Genomic DNA, 17178 nt, shown 5'->3' with positions numbered 1-17178 from the left:
TGTGTGATCGCGCTTTTCAGGCATGAGAATCAAAATATTAAAACACACTGTCAGACAACCATTCGGATAAGTAAATTACCCATTGCGGTACATCTAAAAAATGGTTTTTGGCTCGTCTCGTTAGCAAAACCTTTGAGATTTAAAATTGTATGCCCCGGTAAACACCTAACCAATGACACACAGATACTCAACCCACCTTTGGATGTGATTAATGACAACCAGTCGTGTTCAGCAACAAGTGACTTGTTAACACTATTACCTTACTTCAGCAAAACGTCTGATTTCCAAATCAGTGACGAAAATGCAAATTACTTGAAACACTTCAAGGCCGTTCAGTTTAAATTATGGAAACCACTACATGATAAATTCCCAAAACTGAACCTCACCACATTACCTCCTAAACTTAAAGCACTACAAGATGTCCCTATAGGTGACCTCATCAATCAGTTGTCGCAACTAGAACCAATAATAACCGACTTACATAGACCACTCCCCGAACCATGATCATCCTATCAGTTAACTCTGTGACGAGAACCCAGAGAAGAACTGAACTATACCTTGTGAAATGTGTGAAATGTGTAACTTATAACCAATTAAAATCTTCCTTAAACTTGATCGATCTTCCGAGTTTATCAACCGTTGTACGAGTGTTTCACAACGCGCGCTCGTACAGCGACGACTATAAAAGAGTACTACCACTATACGAATCATCAGAGTGTCACTAACCATACGACTGGTAGTGGCACACTACTCAGTAGGACTAGTTAATAATGAAACTAACGATACAGAAATTCACTTCCCCGCCTAACGATAAGGTTTCTATTGTCGGTAATAATGACGGTTTCCGGAGCAACATGCACATATTTTTCAGTGGAATAAACACAGGTAACAAATCGTACATCATGATGTATATTAAATTTAATTGAATACTGACGATGCAAATAAATGCATTATTGGTGAAAATACGCAAACAAATCGGAACCGCAGTGTCATTGTCAGACAAGGTGTAATGAACATAGTGTAACAGACACAACTTCATATGTAATTTAATAGTTACAATCGATTATCTGCCTGCAATTATTAATATTATGCACAACCATTAAGCATTCCATAGTAGGATATATATATTTATCATATAATATCTTACATTTTCAGTGCAATCAAAGTATGTGATATTTTTCAGATCACATACTTTAAGAATTTGATAACTTAGCAAATTAGATGTAAATTAGTTGAGGTCTCGGCACTAGGTTTATTGACATTTAAGCAAACATACTTTGGTGACACTCCATGATTGACGTCATCAAATAAAAAAAATTCAATGGCAATTTGACACTGAAAGCTGTCCAGTGTTCAGAAAACAAAAAATGTTAGGCATAACTTTATTCTGATGTAAGGACATCCAAAATAAGGTCATTCGCATTTGACGTCATTTCCATTCAAAAATACACCGCGCCACATATTCTTACGTCATTTGAATATCTAGTAATGGTGGACTGGAATTAAAGTTGCGTGTACAGTTTACAAAAACACGTATTAAGCTTGAGCTTATATGATAAAGAGATTATTACCCTCGTGTATTTCGGTATCGTCAATATCATATATTAGGAATACAAATAATGTATTATGCTCGCCAGAGTCTCGCATAATACAATTTTTATTCCTAATATATGATATTGACGATACCGAAAAACACTCTGGTAATAACCTATATATATATATATACACAGTCAAACCTGTCCTAGCGGCCACCTGTATTCAATGGTCACCTGCCTTAAGCAGCCACTTTTTTCCCTCCCAAACGATTTATAACGTAAATGCACCTGTAATAAGCGGTCACCTGTCTAACGCGGCCAGCAGCCACCCAAATCGGATCCCCAATAGCTAAAATACCTGTATTAAGCAGCCACAGTAAATGTTTACTATTATATAAAAGGGATATTTAACAACCAATCTTCACACCTTCAGGAATACTAGTACTCATTTAGTCTCGATCGACATCTCTACTGTGTATCCATTAAGAAAGTATGACTATGGAAAGCATCTAATTGCCTCTGGGCAGGCTACGCTTGACATTTGTAGATTCACTTACTATGACAATACACCGCTTAGAGTACAAATTAAATAATTAAATGGGAAGAGAAAACAAACTTGTTGAGAATGGTTAATTTAATACATTCCAGTTGCAGGTTTTCTTGAAGGAGGCGACATGTCAAAAGTTTATTTATAGTAAACTGTGAAGCACACATCAATTAATTAGCAGTAAAGACGCTAATACAAGAAACAACAACATATGTTTTAAAGACTATATGTCACAACCTGTAATCAGCGGCCACCTGTCTTGATCGGCAACTTTTATCTACTCCCTTGTGTGACCGCTTATATATGCCGACTATCAGTATTAGAGAGCAATCAACAACATAAATACACAACACGTAGTCCAGTATCATTGTCAGGCAATGTGTAATGGACACACTTTTACATGTACATTGTATATATACGATGCACTAATCACCAGCAAACAATATCTATCTAAAGTAGTGTCGCAAATAGAATAAAACTGATTTTCGTCAATTATTTCTTTTATATTAAACTGACAAGTAAATATTTTGTAAATATCTATTTAACAATATGCTACCTAATTTAGCATTTACTTGTTTTGGCTCTCATTGATGTACAAGGGGTGTTTACTCTTGAAATTAAAAGAAAGATGTCTGTAAACAGGTGATTTGTGCATTTTATTGGAATAGACTATAATACATTTTGATCTACATGTGTCAATTTCATTTACCCTTAAACAAACTTTTAATTTAAAACTGCAAGTTAACTAAGTATTTCGAATCATGATCAGCATATTTAGTGAATATAAATTCAATGTAAGTATATTAGAAATTTACACAATCTTGTAACCACTTAAAGGTGCTATATCATTGTTATATGTGAGCATCTGTTTGTGAGAAAGATTCTCCAATAAAAATGTATTTTTGACTAGTAGATAAAATTATTTTGTTAGAATCATTTATGGGCATATAGTTGAAGGTGTAGTCTTTAGATTTTAAAGCAAAATTTAATTCAATTTTTTAAATTGTTTTTTTTTGGGGGGGTTTTGCAATAGCGGTCATTATGCAACTTGGAGATAGCACCTTTAATGTATAACAACTTTATACCGGTATAATGGTTCTTGACAGTTTTGTTCAAAAGTTACTTAGAAATGTCTAAAAATATTTTGTTTTGGAGAGGGATAGGGGTAAACCGTCATCAGAGATGGTCCCTCACATATTACAACACAATGAAATTGACATAATCAACGAAAATCAGTTTTATTCTATTTCCGACACTACTTTAGTCGAAAAGTTACACGATAACCAACGTTTTGCTCACATAGTTGCCAGGAAATAGTCTGCTACGTAGGAACATGCTAATGATTTGAGAAATGTAAATTTTTATAGAACGATGAATATGCATCATGGCTTGTCTAGCCAGTCTGTCTTCTCACATGGTGTTTTGTAAATAGGTTTTGGCACGCCATAGTCAAAAGAAAGCCCCCAAAATAATACAAATGTGATTAATGTTTGTCACGGTTATGGTACTGTATATCACTTTTCTTGATCAAGGTAGCAGCAATGATGGTTTTTATACACACACACACACACAATAAATAAAACATTTACCTTAATGATTCCACTATTTCCATGATTTTCTCTGATAGCATCATAAAAGTCACCATTATCAACATATTGATAAACTTGGAAAGATGGGAATCCATACTTCTTGTGGGCAGCTGGTGGTCCCTTTAATGCTAGTCCTACAATAGTTTTCTCAGTAGCACCAAAATCAACGACAAGGTGGGGATACAAGTCCATCCATGAGTTATGTAAAGCCCCATCACTACACCAGAATGACTTAGCATCAATTCCCTTATCCAGTTCAGTGAGTTTATTGACGTGTGACGAATAAGTATATGATTTTGGGGTAACTTTACATGTATCCATTGTTTGACACAGAGAAGGATCTGAAAAGTAAAAAAACAAAAACATTAATAGATCTTTCCACCAAAGGTAAGTAAAAACACAACTAGCTGTCATCAGTGCTTTACAAAGCAAGTTCAGATTTAATCTTCCCTGGCCAGTAAAGTAAAAACACAACTAGCTGTCATCAGTGCTTTACAAAGCAAGTTCAAATTTAATCTTCCCTGGCCAGTAAAGTAAAAACACAACTAGCTGTCATCAGTACTTTACAAAGCAAGTTCAAATTTAATCTTCCCTGGCCAGTAAAGTAAAAACACAACTAGCTGTCATCATTGCTTTACAAAGCAAGTTCAAATTTAATCTTCCCTGGCCAGTAAAGTAAAAACACAACTAGCTGTCATCAGTGCTTTACAAAGCAAGTTCAAATTTAATCTTCCCTGGCCAGTAAAGTAAAAACACAACTAGCTGTCATCAGTGCTTTACAAAGCAAGTTCAAATTTAATCTTCCCTGGCCAGTAAAGTAAAAACACAACTAGCTGTCATCAGTGCTTTACAAAGCAAGTTCAAATTTAATCTTCCCTGGCCAGTAAAGTATAATATTTACTCTTCCCTGGCCAGTAAAGTATAATATTTACTCTTCCCTGGCCAGTAAAGTATAATATTTACTCTTCCCTGGCCAGTAAAGTATAATATTTACTCTTCCCTGGCCAGTAAAGTATAATATTTAATCTTCCCTGGCCAGTAAAGTATAATATTTACTCTTCCCAGGCCAGTAAAGTATAATATTTAATCTTCCCAGGCCAGTAAAGTATAATATTTAATCTTCCCAGGCCAGTAAAGTATAATATTTAATCTTCCCTGGCCAGTAAAGTATAATATTTAATCTTCCCTGGCCAGTAAAGTATAATATTTAATCTTCCCTGGCCAGTAAAGTATAATATTTACTCTTCCCTGGCCAGTAAAGTATAATATTTAATCTTCCCTGGCCAGTAAAGTATAATATTTACTCTTCCCTGGCCAGTAAAGTATAATATTTAATCTTCCCAGGCCAGTAAAGTATAATATTTACTCTTCCCTGGCCAGTAAAGTATAATATTTACTCTTCCCTGGCCAGTAAAGTATAATATTTACTCTTCCCTGGCCAGTAAAGTATAATATTTACTCTTCCCTGGCCAGTAAAGTATAATATTTACTCTTCCCAGGCCAGTAAAGTATAATATTTACTCTTCCCAGGCCAGTAAAGTATAATATTTAATCTTCCCTGGCCAGTAAAGTATAATATTTACTCTTCCCTGGCCAGTAAAGTATAATATTTACTCTTCCCTGGCCAGTAAAGTATAATATTTAATCTTCCCTGGCCAGTAAAGTATAATATTTAATCTTCCCTGGCCAGTAAAGTATAATATTTTAGTCGCTAGCCACTTATATTTAGTAGCCATTTTACGGCACATTACTAATGTCGTAATTGTTATTAGGACTGCATTCGAATGAACTCGTGAAGAGGTGATTCCTAGTTGTTAAATAGTAATTACAAATTAGTTCCACTAAAACTGAACGACTATTAACTATCATTATCAAATTGCGTACCCAATAATTGTATTAAACGAATTTAAGCGAATTACTATTTTAATGGCACTGCTAAGATATGCATTTAAATTGCAATACTCATTAAAAGTTAAATAAAAGCATTGTGATAATATCTACCAGGCTTCAACGTGTTACTACCGGCCTCGGTGGCATCGTGGTTAGGCCATCGGTCTACAGGCTGGTAGGTACTGGGTTCGGATCCCAGTCGAGGCATGGGATTTTTAATCCAGATACCGACTCTAAACCCTGAGTCCACAAGGCTCAATGGGTAGGTGTAAACCACTTGCACCGACTAGTGATCCATAACTGGTTCAACAAAGGCCATGGTTTGTGCCATCCTGCCTGTGGGACGCGCAAATAAAAGATCCCTTGCTGCTAATCGGAAAGAGTAGCCCATGTAGTGGCGACAGCGGGTTTCCTCTCAAAATCTGTGTGGTCCTTAACCATATGTCTAACACCATATAACCGTAAATAAAATGTGTTAAGTGCGTCATTAAATAAAACATTTCTTTCTTTTTTTCAACGTGTTACTAGTAGTTACCAATCGGTTACCTTACTTTTGGTTTAAATAATATTTATTTTCGTCACATACTGCCTTGTAAATCCATAAATACTGTTTTATGGAAGATAAATTGCTACTGGTCCACAGTGTTTTCCGATGTCCAGTTTTGTTTACAGATTAAAGTAAGATTACTGGACAGTCGCCAACTGGCGAATGTGATTTTATTGTTTAGACGCCAGGGAATGTTTTTAGTCACCATGCCTAGTATTTTACTCACTTTGTTGAGTACTGGTCATCCACCTTGCCCGTACCAATCCCAAAATAAAATAAAACACCAATGAACAAACAAAAGACATTTTGTTTTGAATAGGCGCCATACATGTATCATTAACAAATAAAACACCCATGAAAACACAAAAGACATCGCTATACATCATCATTAACAAATAAAACACCCATGAAAACACAAAAGACATCGCTATACATCATCATTAACAAATAAAACACCTATGAAAACACAAAAGACATCGCTATACATCATCATTAACAAATAAAACACTAATGAAAACACAAAAGACATTTAATTTTTTTTTAAAGTGCTACATCATTAAGATGATTATTTTGCATCAATGATAACCTCAAACAAACAGGAATTAAACATATTAAAGGTCAACACTGTTCACTATTGTTTGGTATCTACGTATATCTTTTACAATATATATGAAGTATCAATAAAAATTTCTTTTTTTAATTTACCCATTTTTAATATATTCGCAATAAAAAGTCACGTTTTTCCCATCGCTTGCCAAAACGCCTGTCAACTCTACGAGCCAAGTCACGTGACCCCGTGACATGCTAACCGGCATAACATGAAAGCGTGATTTGCAGCCTTTCAAACATTTTACTGGGAAGGTGGAACACGGGTATTTTTATTATATTTAATTGAATTGTATGGTTGGAATATTCTTTTGGAGATAGTTTTCAAATGTAAAATATGGTGAACCATTGTTTAGTGTTTGAATGTATCAAAGCAGCATTTTTTCGAACTTTAAATGAAACTGACAATCACAGGGTTTGCATGGAAGTGGTTCTTAAACAGAACCCGTGCGTAATGGAAAGGACCATCACGATGGGCAGAGGCGCCCCCCAGGCCCTTAAGTTTGTGACAGTTATAATTTTATTATATATTAATTTTCATTTATTTTACAATCCCCCTCCAAACCTCCCCCAAAGTTGCTTTGGCATTCCGCCTCAAGTCATTGGGGGGGCCCCCCTAAATGGATCACTGATGGGATAGGATCTGCAGTGAACACTTCATCCCTGGGGACTACGACAATTACTTAAGGTGGTCGATAAATATGACATGTATTTTTTTTTATTTTTTTTTAAACATATCTATTCCAAGCCTGTATCCTCACCGGTACATGTTCTACGAAAACAGATAATACAACAAACAAGAAACCACGACGAGCAGGAGCTAAACTAGAGCTCAAAAGGGGGAGGGGGGAGGAGGCGGGGAGGGTACCAGAGCAGGGGCGGCAGTGTAAAGTATAGTGGTACGACTCTTCTTTCAAGTTAAATTGAGGACAATTTCACAGATACAACAAATATAACCCACAAAAGTGCCTCTTTGAAAAGTGTTAGGCCATGCGCCGTCCCTGCAGTGGCATAGGGAGGGGGCCTACGGGAACCCACCCCCACCCCATAAAACTTTTTTTTTTAATTATAAAATTTTATAAAATCGTATATACACATGTATATAACAGTGTGGGTTCCTCCCCCCACCCCCCCCCCCCCCACCCCCAAATCCCAATATAAAATCCTGCCTACACCAGTGGAGGGTACCAAGCCTAGAACAATAAAAACATATGGGGCTTGTATTGTATTTCATAATTAAATACAAACATTTTGTGAATGCGTGTGTGTATATATATACATAAATACATACATACATACATACACATACACGTGCAAAGTTTGTATACACACACACACATGCACACAATATATATATATATATATATATATATATATATATATATATATATATATATATATATATATATATATATATATATACGGTACACACACACACACACACACTGTGTGGCTTACAGTTACTCAAACATTATGTTACTGTTAAGAATTAAACAGTATCTGCCACTTAATGCAAGATGACGTTATTATAATGCTTATATTCAGCCTGTACTTGAATACCCCCTAACAACATGGGGAAACTGTTCCCAGAAACAAGTTAAAGTTTGTTTTATTTAACAACATCGGTGGTCACTAGAGTACATTGGTTTATTACAAAGAAAGAAAGAAATGTTTTATTTAACGACGCACTCAACACATTTTATTTACGGTTATATGGCATCAGACATATGGTTAAGGACCACACATGGGCTACTCTTTCCGATTAGCAGCAAGGGATCTTTTATTTGCGCTTCCCACAGGCAGGATAGCACAAACCATGGCCTTTGTTGAACCAGTTATGGATCATTGGTCGGTGCAAGTGGTTTACACCTACCCATTGAGCCTTGCAGAGCACTCACTCAGGGTTTGGAGTCAGTATCTGGATTATAAATCCCATGCCTCGACTGGGATCCGAACCCAGTACCTACCAGCCTGTAGACCGATGGCCTAACCACGACGCCACCGATGGCCTAACCACGACGCCACCGAGGCCGGTTTTGGTTTATTAATCATCAAACATTTGGTATTTCAGTGTATAGTCTTCTTTTATATACACTATCCCATAGACATGATAGCACATACCACGGCCTTTGTTATACCAGTGGTGGTGCATTGGCATCAACAAGAAATAGCCTAACGGGACCACTGACGGGGATTGCTGTTCCAAAATCTAAATCTCAACATAATTAAAAAGAGCTGTATGCATTACTTACATGTTACAGTGAAAATGGATTTAGGTTGTCTCGAAAATAGGTTGTATGAAATTATTTTTTAATAATTAATGTTTTATTATATGGGATATAGTTTTGTTTATTTGGAAATAATTTGTGATTTGTGTCAAAATAGAATATCAAAATAATTAAAGAGCTGCATGCATTAGTTACATGTTGATGACCCTTCAAATCCTCACTTTAAAGATTTAAAATGGCTAACAATTGGACAAAAAGGTCGAATGCGAAAAAGGCATTGTTTACAAATCTCCTAATATTGCTACAGAAAAACACAATCAAGCTATATATATGGCTTGCACTCCACAAATAAGGAAATCTTGTAGCACCAAAACCAAAAAGAAAAGTCTTTAGTAAATTCTGGAATTGCTTTATGGAACAGCTTGCCCACTTATGTCAAAAACTGTACATTTCTTAATATACTTAAAAAGAAATGTTTTCATATCTGTGTCATATCTGCCAACTCCCTCTTGGGTGTGCATGGTTCCATGAGTATGAAGATTGTCAAAAACGTACCAAGAAGAACATATTTTGGATTTTGGAGCATGTCTTCATGGAAGAAACACAAAAAGTTATCTAAAATATTAAACTTGAATCCTATTTATAATTATTTTTAATTTTCTTGAGACCAAAATCATCAGTATATGTTTCATTATTTAGAAAAGAAAGATGAGCATTTATGATATTTAATATAAGCTAATCTAACTACATATGTACATCATAGTATGGATTTGCTAGTAATACAACTGTATTATTACCATAAACTGACCACCAGTAGATGCACAGAAAAAACAAAATGGTTTCGTCCATCTTAAGGAAAAGAAATCGGCTGCATGTGTATTAACCTGAAAAGAGAAGTGAAATAAGAAAGTTAGAAACAATAAAACACCAATTGAGTGGGACGTATAATAAATGACTGCAACAACACCATCCAGGTGTCTGTTTAGCTGATCATGTAAAAGTTAACTGTTAGTTGTAAGCAGCATGAAGTAAACTACAGCGACATACACTCAGGCATATTATTCATATAACATAAAGCTATTTGTATTCTCAAACACTGAAAGAAAGAAATGTTTCATTTAATGAATACATTAAAAGATTCTTCCTTAATTTATCTTTCTATAACTACCTTTCATTATTCTTTTGTTAATATATCTGTACTGCATGTAGTTGGAGATCTGTTTTATATGTATTTACGATAAAAACAAATTGAGAAAATATAATTCAAACTGCGTGACCACACTAATTATTTATTGCTCTTTAATTTATATCTTGATTAATGTGTTCACGTAATAGTTATTGTACTAAATTTGGCTGACACCCCTGTATATGTTTAATTTATATCTTGATTAATGTGTTCACATAATAGTTATTGTACTGAATTTGGCTGACACCCCTGTATATATGTTTAATTTATATCTTGATTAATGTGTTCACATAATAGGTTTTGTACTGAATTTGGCTGACACCCCTGTATATATCTTTAATTTATATCTTGATTAATCTGTTCACATAATAGTGATTGTACTGAATTTGGCTGACCCCCCTGTATATATGTTTAGGTGTTTATATCTTGATTAATGTGTTCACATAATAGTGATTGTACTGAATTTGGCTGACCCCCCTGTATATATGTTTAGGTGTTTATATCTTGATTAATGTGTTCACATAATAGTTATTGTACTGAATTTGGCTGACACCCCTGTATATATTGTATATATGTTTAGCTTTTTAGTTCTGGATATCTATTTTTGTGGTCGAGTTACATTCCCAAATCAGGGATGGAAATATCAGCCTATAAAGATTATTTGATGCAAAAGTCAAACATTTCAAATGCCATCAGCCGACTTACAATTGCTGTCAGTGGGCCCTTTCACACACAATGTTTTTTGTTTTTTTATTATTATTTAAAAAAAAAAAAAATTAATTGCTGTGGGTGATACATTTTTTACATATAGGACCGTAAAAACAAAAGACAGAAAAAAAAGTAGAATTGATGACAGACATCGTTCCGGCTTCGTACACAATAGGCCCAAATATAATTAATAGCCTATCTTATCACAATTTAAACTCATGGCCATATTTCATAATGGTACACTTTTAAATTACACTATTTTCTACAAACACGGTTAGCTATGTTAATAATCTCTGAACAAAACATTTTCAACAAGCAATTTTGCACTTAATTTCTAGCATCTTGCTGTAGTACTGGTCGGAACAGGTAGTTTAAGAACCTATTCACACAAACGTCTCTTCTGATATACACATTAATGTCCCAAAAAGTCAATGCACAATATTACAAAATAACTGGGGCAAAATCCAACCAGAAGACTTACCATTGAAAAATAGAAATTGATTTAATTCTTCCCCAATTACTAGAAGTGAATATGTGAACTACAACATATGTCACACTTAGTAACCAGGGTGTGCACTTGGGATTTTTGTTTTTTGACTTGCCATTAAGGCAAGACATGTCAGTACTTTGACTTGCCCGTGCAATTTTTGAGAAGCCCGAACGTCTTTTTTAAAAACAAGAAAAAGTTATTGAACTCGGCATTGGAGATCTGTTTCAATGGACATACGCAACTTGGTTGTGAAGTAAATTAATGCTTATACAACTGATATACTTGTATGTTATGCAAACAGCTAGCTTTTCATTGACATATTTACCATTGAAATAAGCAGTAAATTGACTGTTATGTCGCAAAGTTTCCAGCACGACCATCAACAACTGTTTGATCAGCCATAAGTATTAGCAAAGTCACCCGTTTCAGTAGCTGAAACATTTAATGTATTAGAAAACAGACAGAACTTTTTAAAACAAAACTGTTTTCATGTTTGCTTGTTGTGCTTATTTATAAAAATGCTTATAACTGCAACTGGATTCTAACACTTCCAGACCTGTAGGTGGGGTGAACAGAATCAAAGATGACAAATATTAGTGTATGCATGTGCAAACACAGCATCGTTAAACGCAATTTATGCAATGCTCTAAAAACAAAGGTGGAGCTATTTTCAACAACAACATAGGGCTTTTGTTTCAATTTTGGTCGATTGATTTGACTTAATAATAGTTCCCACTGAATTCCGACAGCCCAATCGAAAACTCTCAATGTACAGATGTAGCTGCATATTGGTAAAATGAATTGGCCGAAGTGTTCTGAATACTTTTTATTTTAATAGACTGGTTGGTCCCAAAAATGTCTGAGAAATCATGTATCAGTTTGCCTGCATATTATATACACTCCCAAAAATCAGTCAGTTGAATGATTATCAAAATGTCCTTTTTGCTTGTTTTATGAACATTACATTTTGGACATTCCAAAATAATTTGCTGTAATGAACGCACGAAATGTTGGTCACCAGGCAGGCAACTCACGATAAAGTTTTGACTTGCCCGACAATGTGCTCACTCGGCTTGGGAGACCGAGCGACCGTAAATTGCACACCCTGACTAACTATATATAGTGGACCATGATAAATGAACTCTCACCCAGTAGTCAATATCTTCAGGCATTGCATTGTAAAAAAAAAAAAAAAAAATCCAGAAACAAATGTTCATATCTCCTAAATTCAAGGGCCATAATTGTGAAAAAAATTGATACACTGCCATGAAAGTTCAAATTTGATCTGTAACAGAACTTGATAAACCAATACACCAAATTTCAGCTTCAGCTGCAATAATGAAAGGCATTGCAAAAAAGATCCAAGTTCCATAACTCTGTCAAAAATAGGTAAATCTCCATGGAAGTCAAACTTGATTTGTAACAGTACATGATAAAGATATACACATTTCAGTTCAATATCTCATGGCATTATATAAAATATAAAAAACTAAAAAAATCTTTTTTGTTTGTTTTTTATTTTCATTTTTCTGGGTTTTTTTGGTTTTTTAAATTTTTATCTTACCAATGATATCCATGAAAAACCCATGTGATAATTTAGTATATTAACACGGTTATTAATGGTATGCAAATTTAAAGGTATATGCAAATTTGCAAGTACTCTAGATAATAATGTGTTGCTGTGAATGGCAGGGCTCGAAATGGCCTGTGGCCAGGTCGCCAAATACAACCAATATCCTGTTTGGGCGACTTTTATATTTTAAAATAATGGCGTTAGTCGCCCAAATAATATTATGTGGGCGATCTTCTGTAGAGCTGTAACATATGAGCCACTATTAATATTTGTATTCCACATTAAAATCATGCATGCTCGTGGTTCTCTTACCATAATCTGCCAACATCCATTATTATTTGTTGGACCACAATATGTTTTGGTGAGTATCGAGTCCTGGAATGGGTTATTTGTTTACAAACCAACAAGACCCGTATACATGAGCGTAAGTTTCATAAGATTTAGTTAAAGTGCATGACGTCAAACTAATTTGTGCTAATCGTGATGACATCATCTTATCGATGGAGTAGACTACTGTAATTTACTAAATATCGAATGAATGTTAATTTTTTTGAAGTGTCATATGATAAATAGAATTCGCTACTCATATTTTTTGATATGTAAAATATCAACCTAGTTAATCGGTATTTGTCTCAGCAGAGCCTTGACAAATACCGATTAACGTACACGGTTGATATTTTACATATCGTCTCGGTATATATTGTGGTGCGGTATGTATTTTGGTGCGCTATCTTTAAATAGCAATAGTGTCCAACTGGGAAAGCAATTAAACTCTAGGTGGGTTAATTGCTAAAACAATTGATGAAATCTAAAATGCCCCGATTCAACAGAGCCCGTGATTCAACAGAAAGCAGTATACATGACTATATGATCATATTTTGTTTGTTTACAATGTTTCCAGCAAAGCAGACCACCCAATTGTTTACCCTGAAGGTCTGTTCTAACAAATAAATAACAAAGCAAAAGTATCTTGTGCGGAGTCAGGTCCATCCAAATTTCAATCCCTGGATCCCCAATTATAATGGTCAATTTAGTGTTCATGTGAAGCATAGAAATACTAATAAAAAGGTAGGAATTTGAATAACAACTGTGTTTATAAATATAAATATTTTTAGAATCGAATGCTTATGCTCACCGAAACTGGTTCACCCATGATACCATATACTTGAGGCAAAGTGAATCGTCCTTTTTGGCATTAGACAAAATATTTGGGGTTATTTTAATGATAATTTAGTGGAAATATTTATAGGGTAAATGCTAATTAATAAACGTATTGTAACCCAAAAATAAGGCTTAAATTTTAAAACATTTGGCACAGTTTCACATTTTGCTAAACAGTTATTTCCTCTTAATAAAAAAAATTCCATTTTAGGGGGTTAGGGCCAAGTTAATTATTATTATTATTATTTTAAATAGTTCTTTTAAAGGTATTCTATCAATACAGCAAAACAATTGTTATGATTATTATCATATTTAGAAAGTATCCGCGGTCCCTAGTGTCAATGTCTGGCCTTAGGCAGTTGGGGATAACGATGTTACGTCTGCAAACAAAATGTCACATGGTCAAGTATTGTAAAGTCGAGAGTATTGTAAGTTCAACACTCGACGATTTTCGCCGAGCATGATCACATTTCAGTCGTTGTTTTTGTTAATAAAAACACCAGAAGAGACACCAAAAGGTTACGAACAAGTTTCATACAAATAATGCTATACAAACAGGTATAACCAGAACAAAATGTGTGTTTATATAGTTTTTAATGGTTTTCACTAATCCCTGTTTTCACCCCGGAAACGAAACTCCACATTATCAAAAATATGGAAGTAGACAAAAATGGTTTGCGTTGGATGGCAAAAATGACAACTTTCGGTCACGTGACACATTGGGAGGTACTCTGTAAGGCGACGATAAAGTGATTAAATGGGTACTTACAGAGTTGGAGGTCTTATCAAATAAACATCCAATAAAACACTAATAGATTACTTGAGTGTGGGTTATAATGCCAGACATTCTGCTTTTAATGTACTGCACCAAAGAAAGAGTGATCAAGAGAAGTAACCAATTATTTTGCCCTTACTGCTGGAACAAACGTCAAAACAATGAACAGTAAATTACATGTTCCATGCTGATTTTCAGCTTTTCCACAGTTGTCACTATTTAAAAAAAAAAAATGTTTCATTATTCATTGTTTTACGAATTTTACTGTCTTTTTTGTCAGTTGGATTAAAAAAAAAAAGGATTATTATTTTTTTTTAAAGGAAAGGACAATTAAGGCATTTGGCCTGGTATGCATATTCAACGATATATAATGCACATTATTGCTTAATATCAACACGTATAATCGTATAGTTAATTAATAAAACGGTTAAATGTGACGACTATTATATATAACGGGCGCAGCCATTTTGTACCATCTCAGTGAGTACGCCCTCTGGCGAGCTGGTGGTTACGTAATACTTAATGCGTCACGTCAGGAATGTGTCACGTCAGGAATGCGTCACGTCAGGAATGAGCCTTAGAACTAGAGAAACACAATCTACCTGGTTTTTGCGGGATGATAAATAGTCATACATTGCACTGTTCTGTAATAATACACATCCCAGTAAGTCAACAGTAAGTATATCCAGCACAATATATATTATTTTTTAATACAAAATAAAATACCATTGTCAAAGTGGCTACACAACAAGTCGAAACAATTAACAATGTTTTGCCCATGCATTAACCTACGTACTGAAATGATACACGGAGTGTTTTCTTAGTTAATTGGTCTATGCTGTTAGTTGCTTCTACCTGTGATTCCTGATTGGCAGGTGTGTATTTGATTGGTAACCAGATGAGCCAGTTAATTGACGCTGTCTAGACACAAAAATACATACCGGTATTGTGGAATATTACCGGTCGCCCCTAAAATTGTAATGGACATGGTTTATTACTGTAAATAGTTCTGTAAAACTATTGATTAAGTAGACTTTTCCATCTAAAACCACAGAACTGACCAATTACGTAGTCCCAAAGAAAAGAAAATTATCACTTGGGTATCGTGGGTTGTCGTTTTTGCTCCAATGTAGCATATCAGTAGGCGTAATAGTGTACATTTTTTCTTTGGATTATTAAACAGAGAAAAATACTATAACCCCATTTTGTTCTGTTAATGCAACTTGAAATATATTTAGTTAAATAGTTTATTATATTATTACGTCATTTATGCTGTTTTACAAGTCAGGTTGATCAAAGAGAAGCGCCTTGTCGAAAAAAACTGCTTTTGTTTACACTGTACATACAGGAGATGGTCAGGAGCTGACCTCACTTCGCCCCAAGCTATCCCACCAGACGTCTTTCCAACACATAAGGCTCTTATTGGAGTTGACCCTACCTTTAAGACAAAAGAAATGTAATAAAAATGCTCCAGAAACAAAGCATTTCTTTTAAGTGACCTCAATTGAATGTGACGTCATAGAAAGTAACTAAGTGTACTCTTTACAATACTCTTACCGGACGCCATTTGCTTTTTTCTTTCTTTTTTTTTTTCTTTTTTTTTTGGGGGGGGGGGGTTGGAACGGTGTTTATTATATCAGCAGTGTTCAATTTGATTTGATTTTCATTTGACATTACTATAAAGATATTTATGTACAGCTAAGTGACATTTTACTGTTGTCAGTTTCAAAGTATTGTCGTTCTGGTCAAGTCAAACCTTGGGGTCTCGAAATTACAATACTCAACTGTGAATATAACAAAGTGAAACTCAACTGAAAAAGAAGTATTTGGCTCACTTTCAAAATGTTTTTCAATTTACAATGAAATCTATAAATATCCTGCTTAACTGCAGCTGCTGGCTTCTTTTTCGTTCTAGAAAATATTGACGGGATTCTTTCTTCTTTCTTTTTTTTTCACTTTTATTTTCTTTTTTTGCTACGTCTATATGCATTGTGTATTGTAATATGACCACCGCTTAGAACCAATCTATTTACTGTATGTTCTGCCTTATCTAAAATAGATTGTGTAGGGCATATATAGCTGAAATAGATTCTGCGAGAATCATTGTCATGTTACTTTTTGGAACCAATGATATTTATAATCACTATTGTATACAGGTTCAGAAAAAATATGGTTCCGTTTTTTTCAAGGTCATTTTGAGGACAGCAAAAGTCACCACTATAAAAAATTTCAATTCAATTCAGTTCAATTCAATTCAGTATATTTATAAATACATGAACAGTATAGGCCTAAATGAGTTGTGCCACGAATTGTGGTCTGTTAATACACGAACAAGCTAAATAA

At 34.5% G+C, this 17178-nt stretch overlaps 1 protein-coding gene across 2 annotated transcripts in view; it reads right to left on the bottom strand.

Moving 5' to 3' along the window:
- Window positions 1–16782, bottom strand: part of LOC121382592 — a 142094-nt gene extending 125312 nt beyond the window's left edge. The window contains exons 1-3 of one of the 2 annotated variants that reach the window (XM_041512101.1): window positions 16671–16782; window positions 9740–9826; window positions 3672–4012 (exon numbers count right to left, since the gene is read on the bottom strand). In XM_041512101.1, the coding sequence (XP_041368035.1) occupies window positions 3672–4012; window positions 9740–9791 (393 nt within the window). In that variant the 5' untranslated portion in view covers window positions 9792–9826; window positions 16671–16782. Of the gene's footprint in view, window positions 1–3671; window positions 4013–9739; window positions 9827–16181; window positions 16214–16670 lie in introns of those variants that run through there. The other variant, XM_041512102.1, reaches the window with a different exon arrangement.
- Window positions 16783–17178: the final 396 nt, after the last annotated feature.

The sequence above is a fragment of the Gigantopelta aegis genome, chromosome 10 (genome assembly GCF_016097555.1).
Source record: "Gigantopelta aegis isolate Gae_Host chromosome 10, Gae_host_genome, whole genome shotgun sequence".
NCBI classification, from domain to species: Eukaryota; Metazoa; Mollusca; class Gastropoda; order Neomphalida; family Peltospiridae; genus Gigantopelta; species Gigantopelta aegis.
This window is presented reverse-complemented; position numbering and strand designations above follow the sequence as displayed.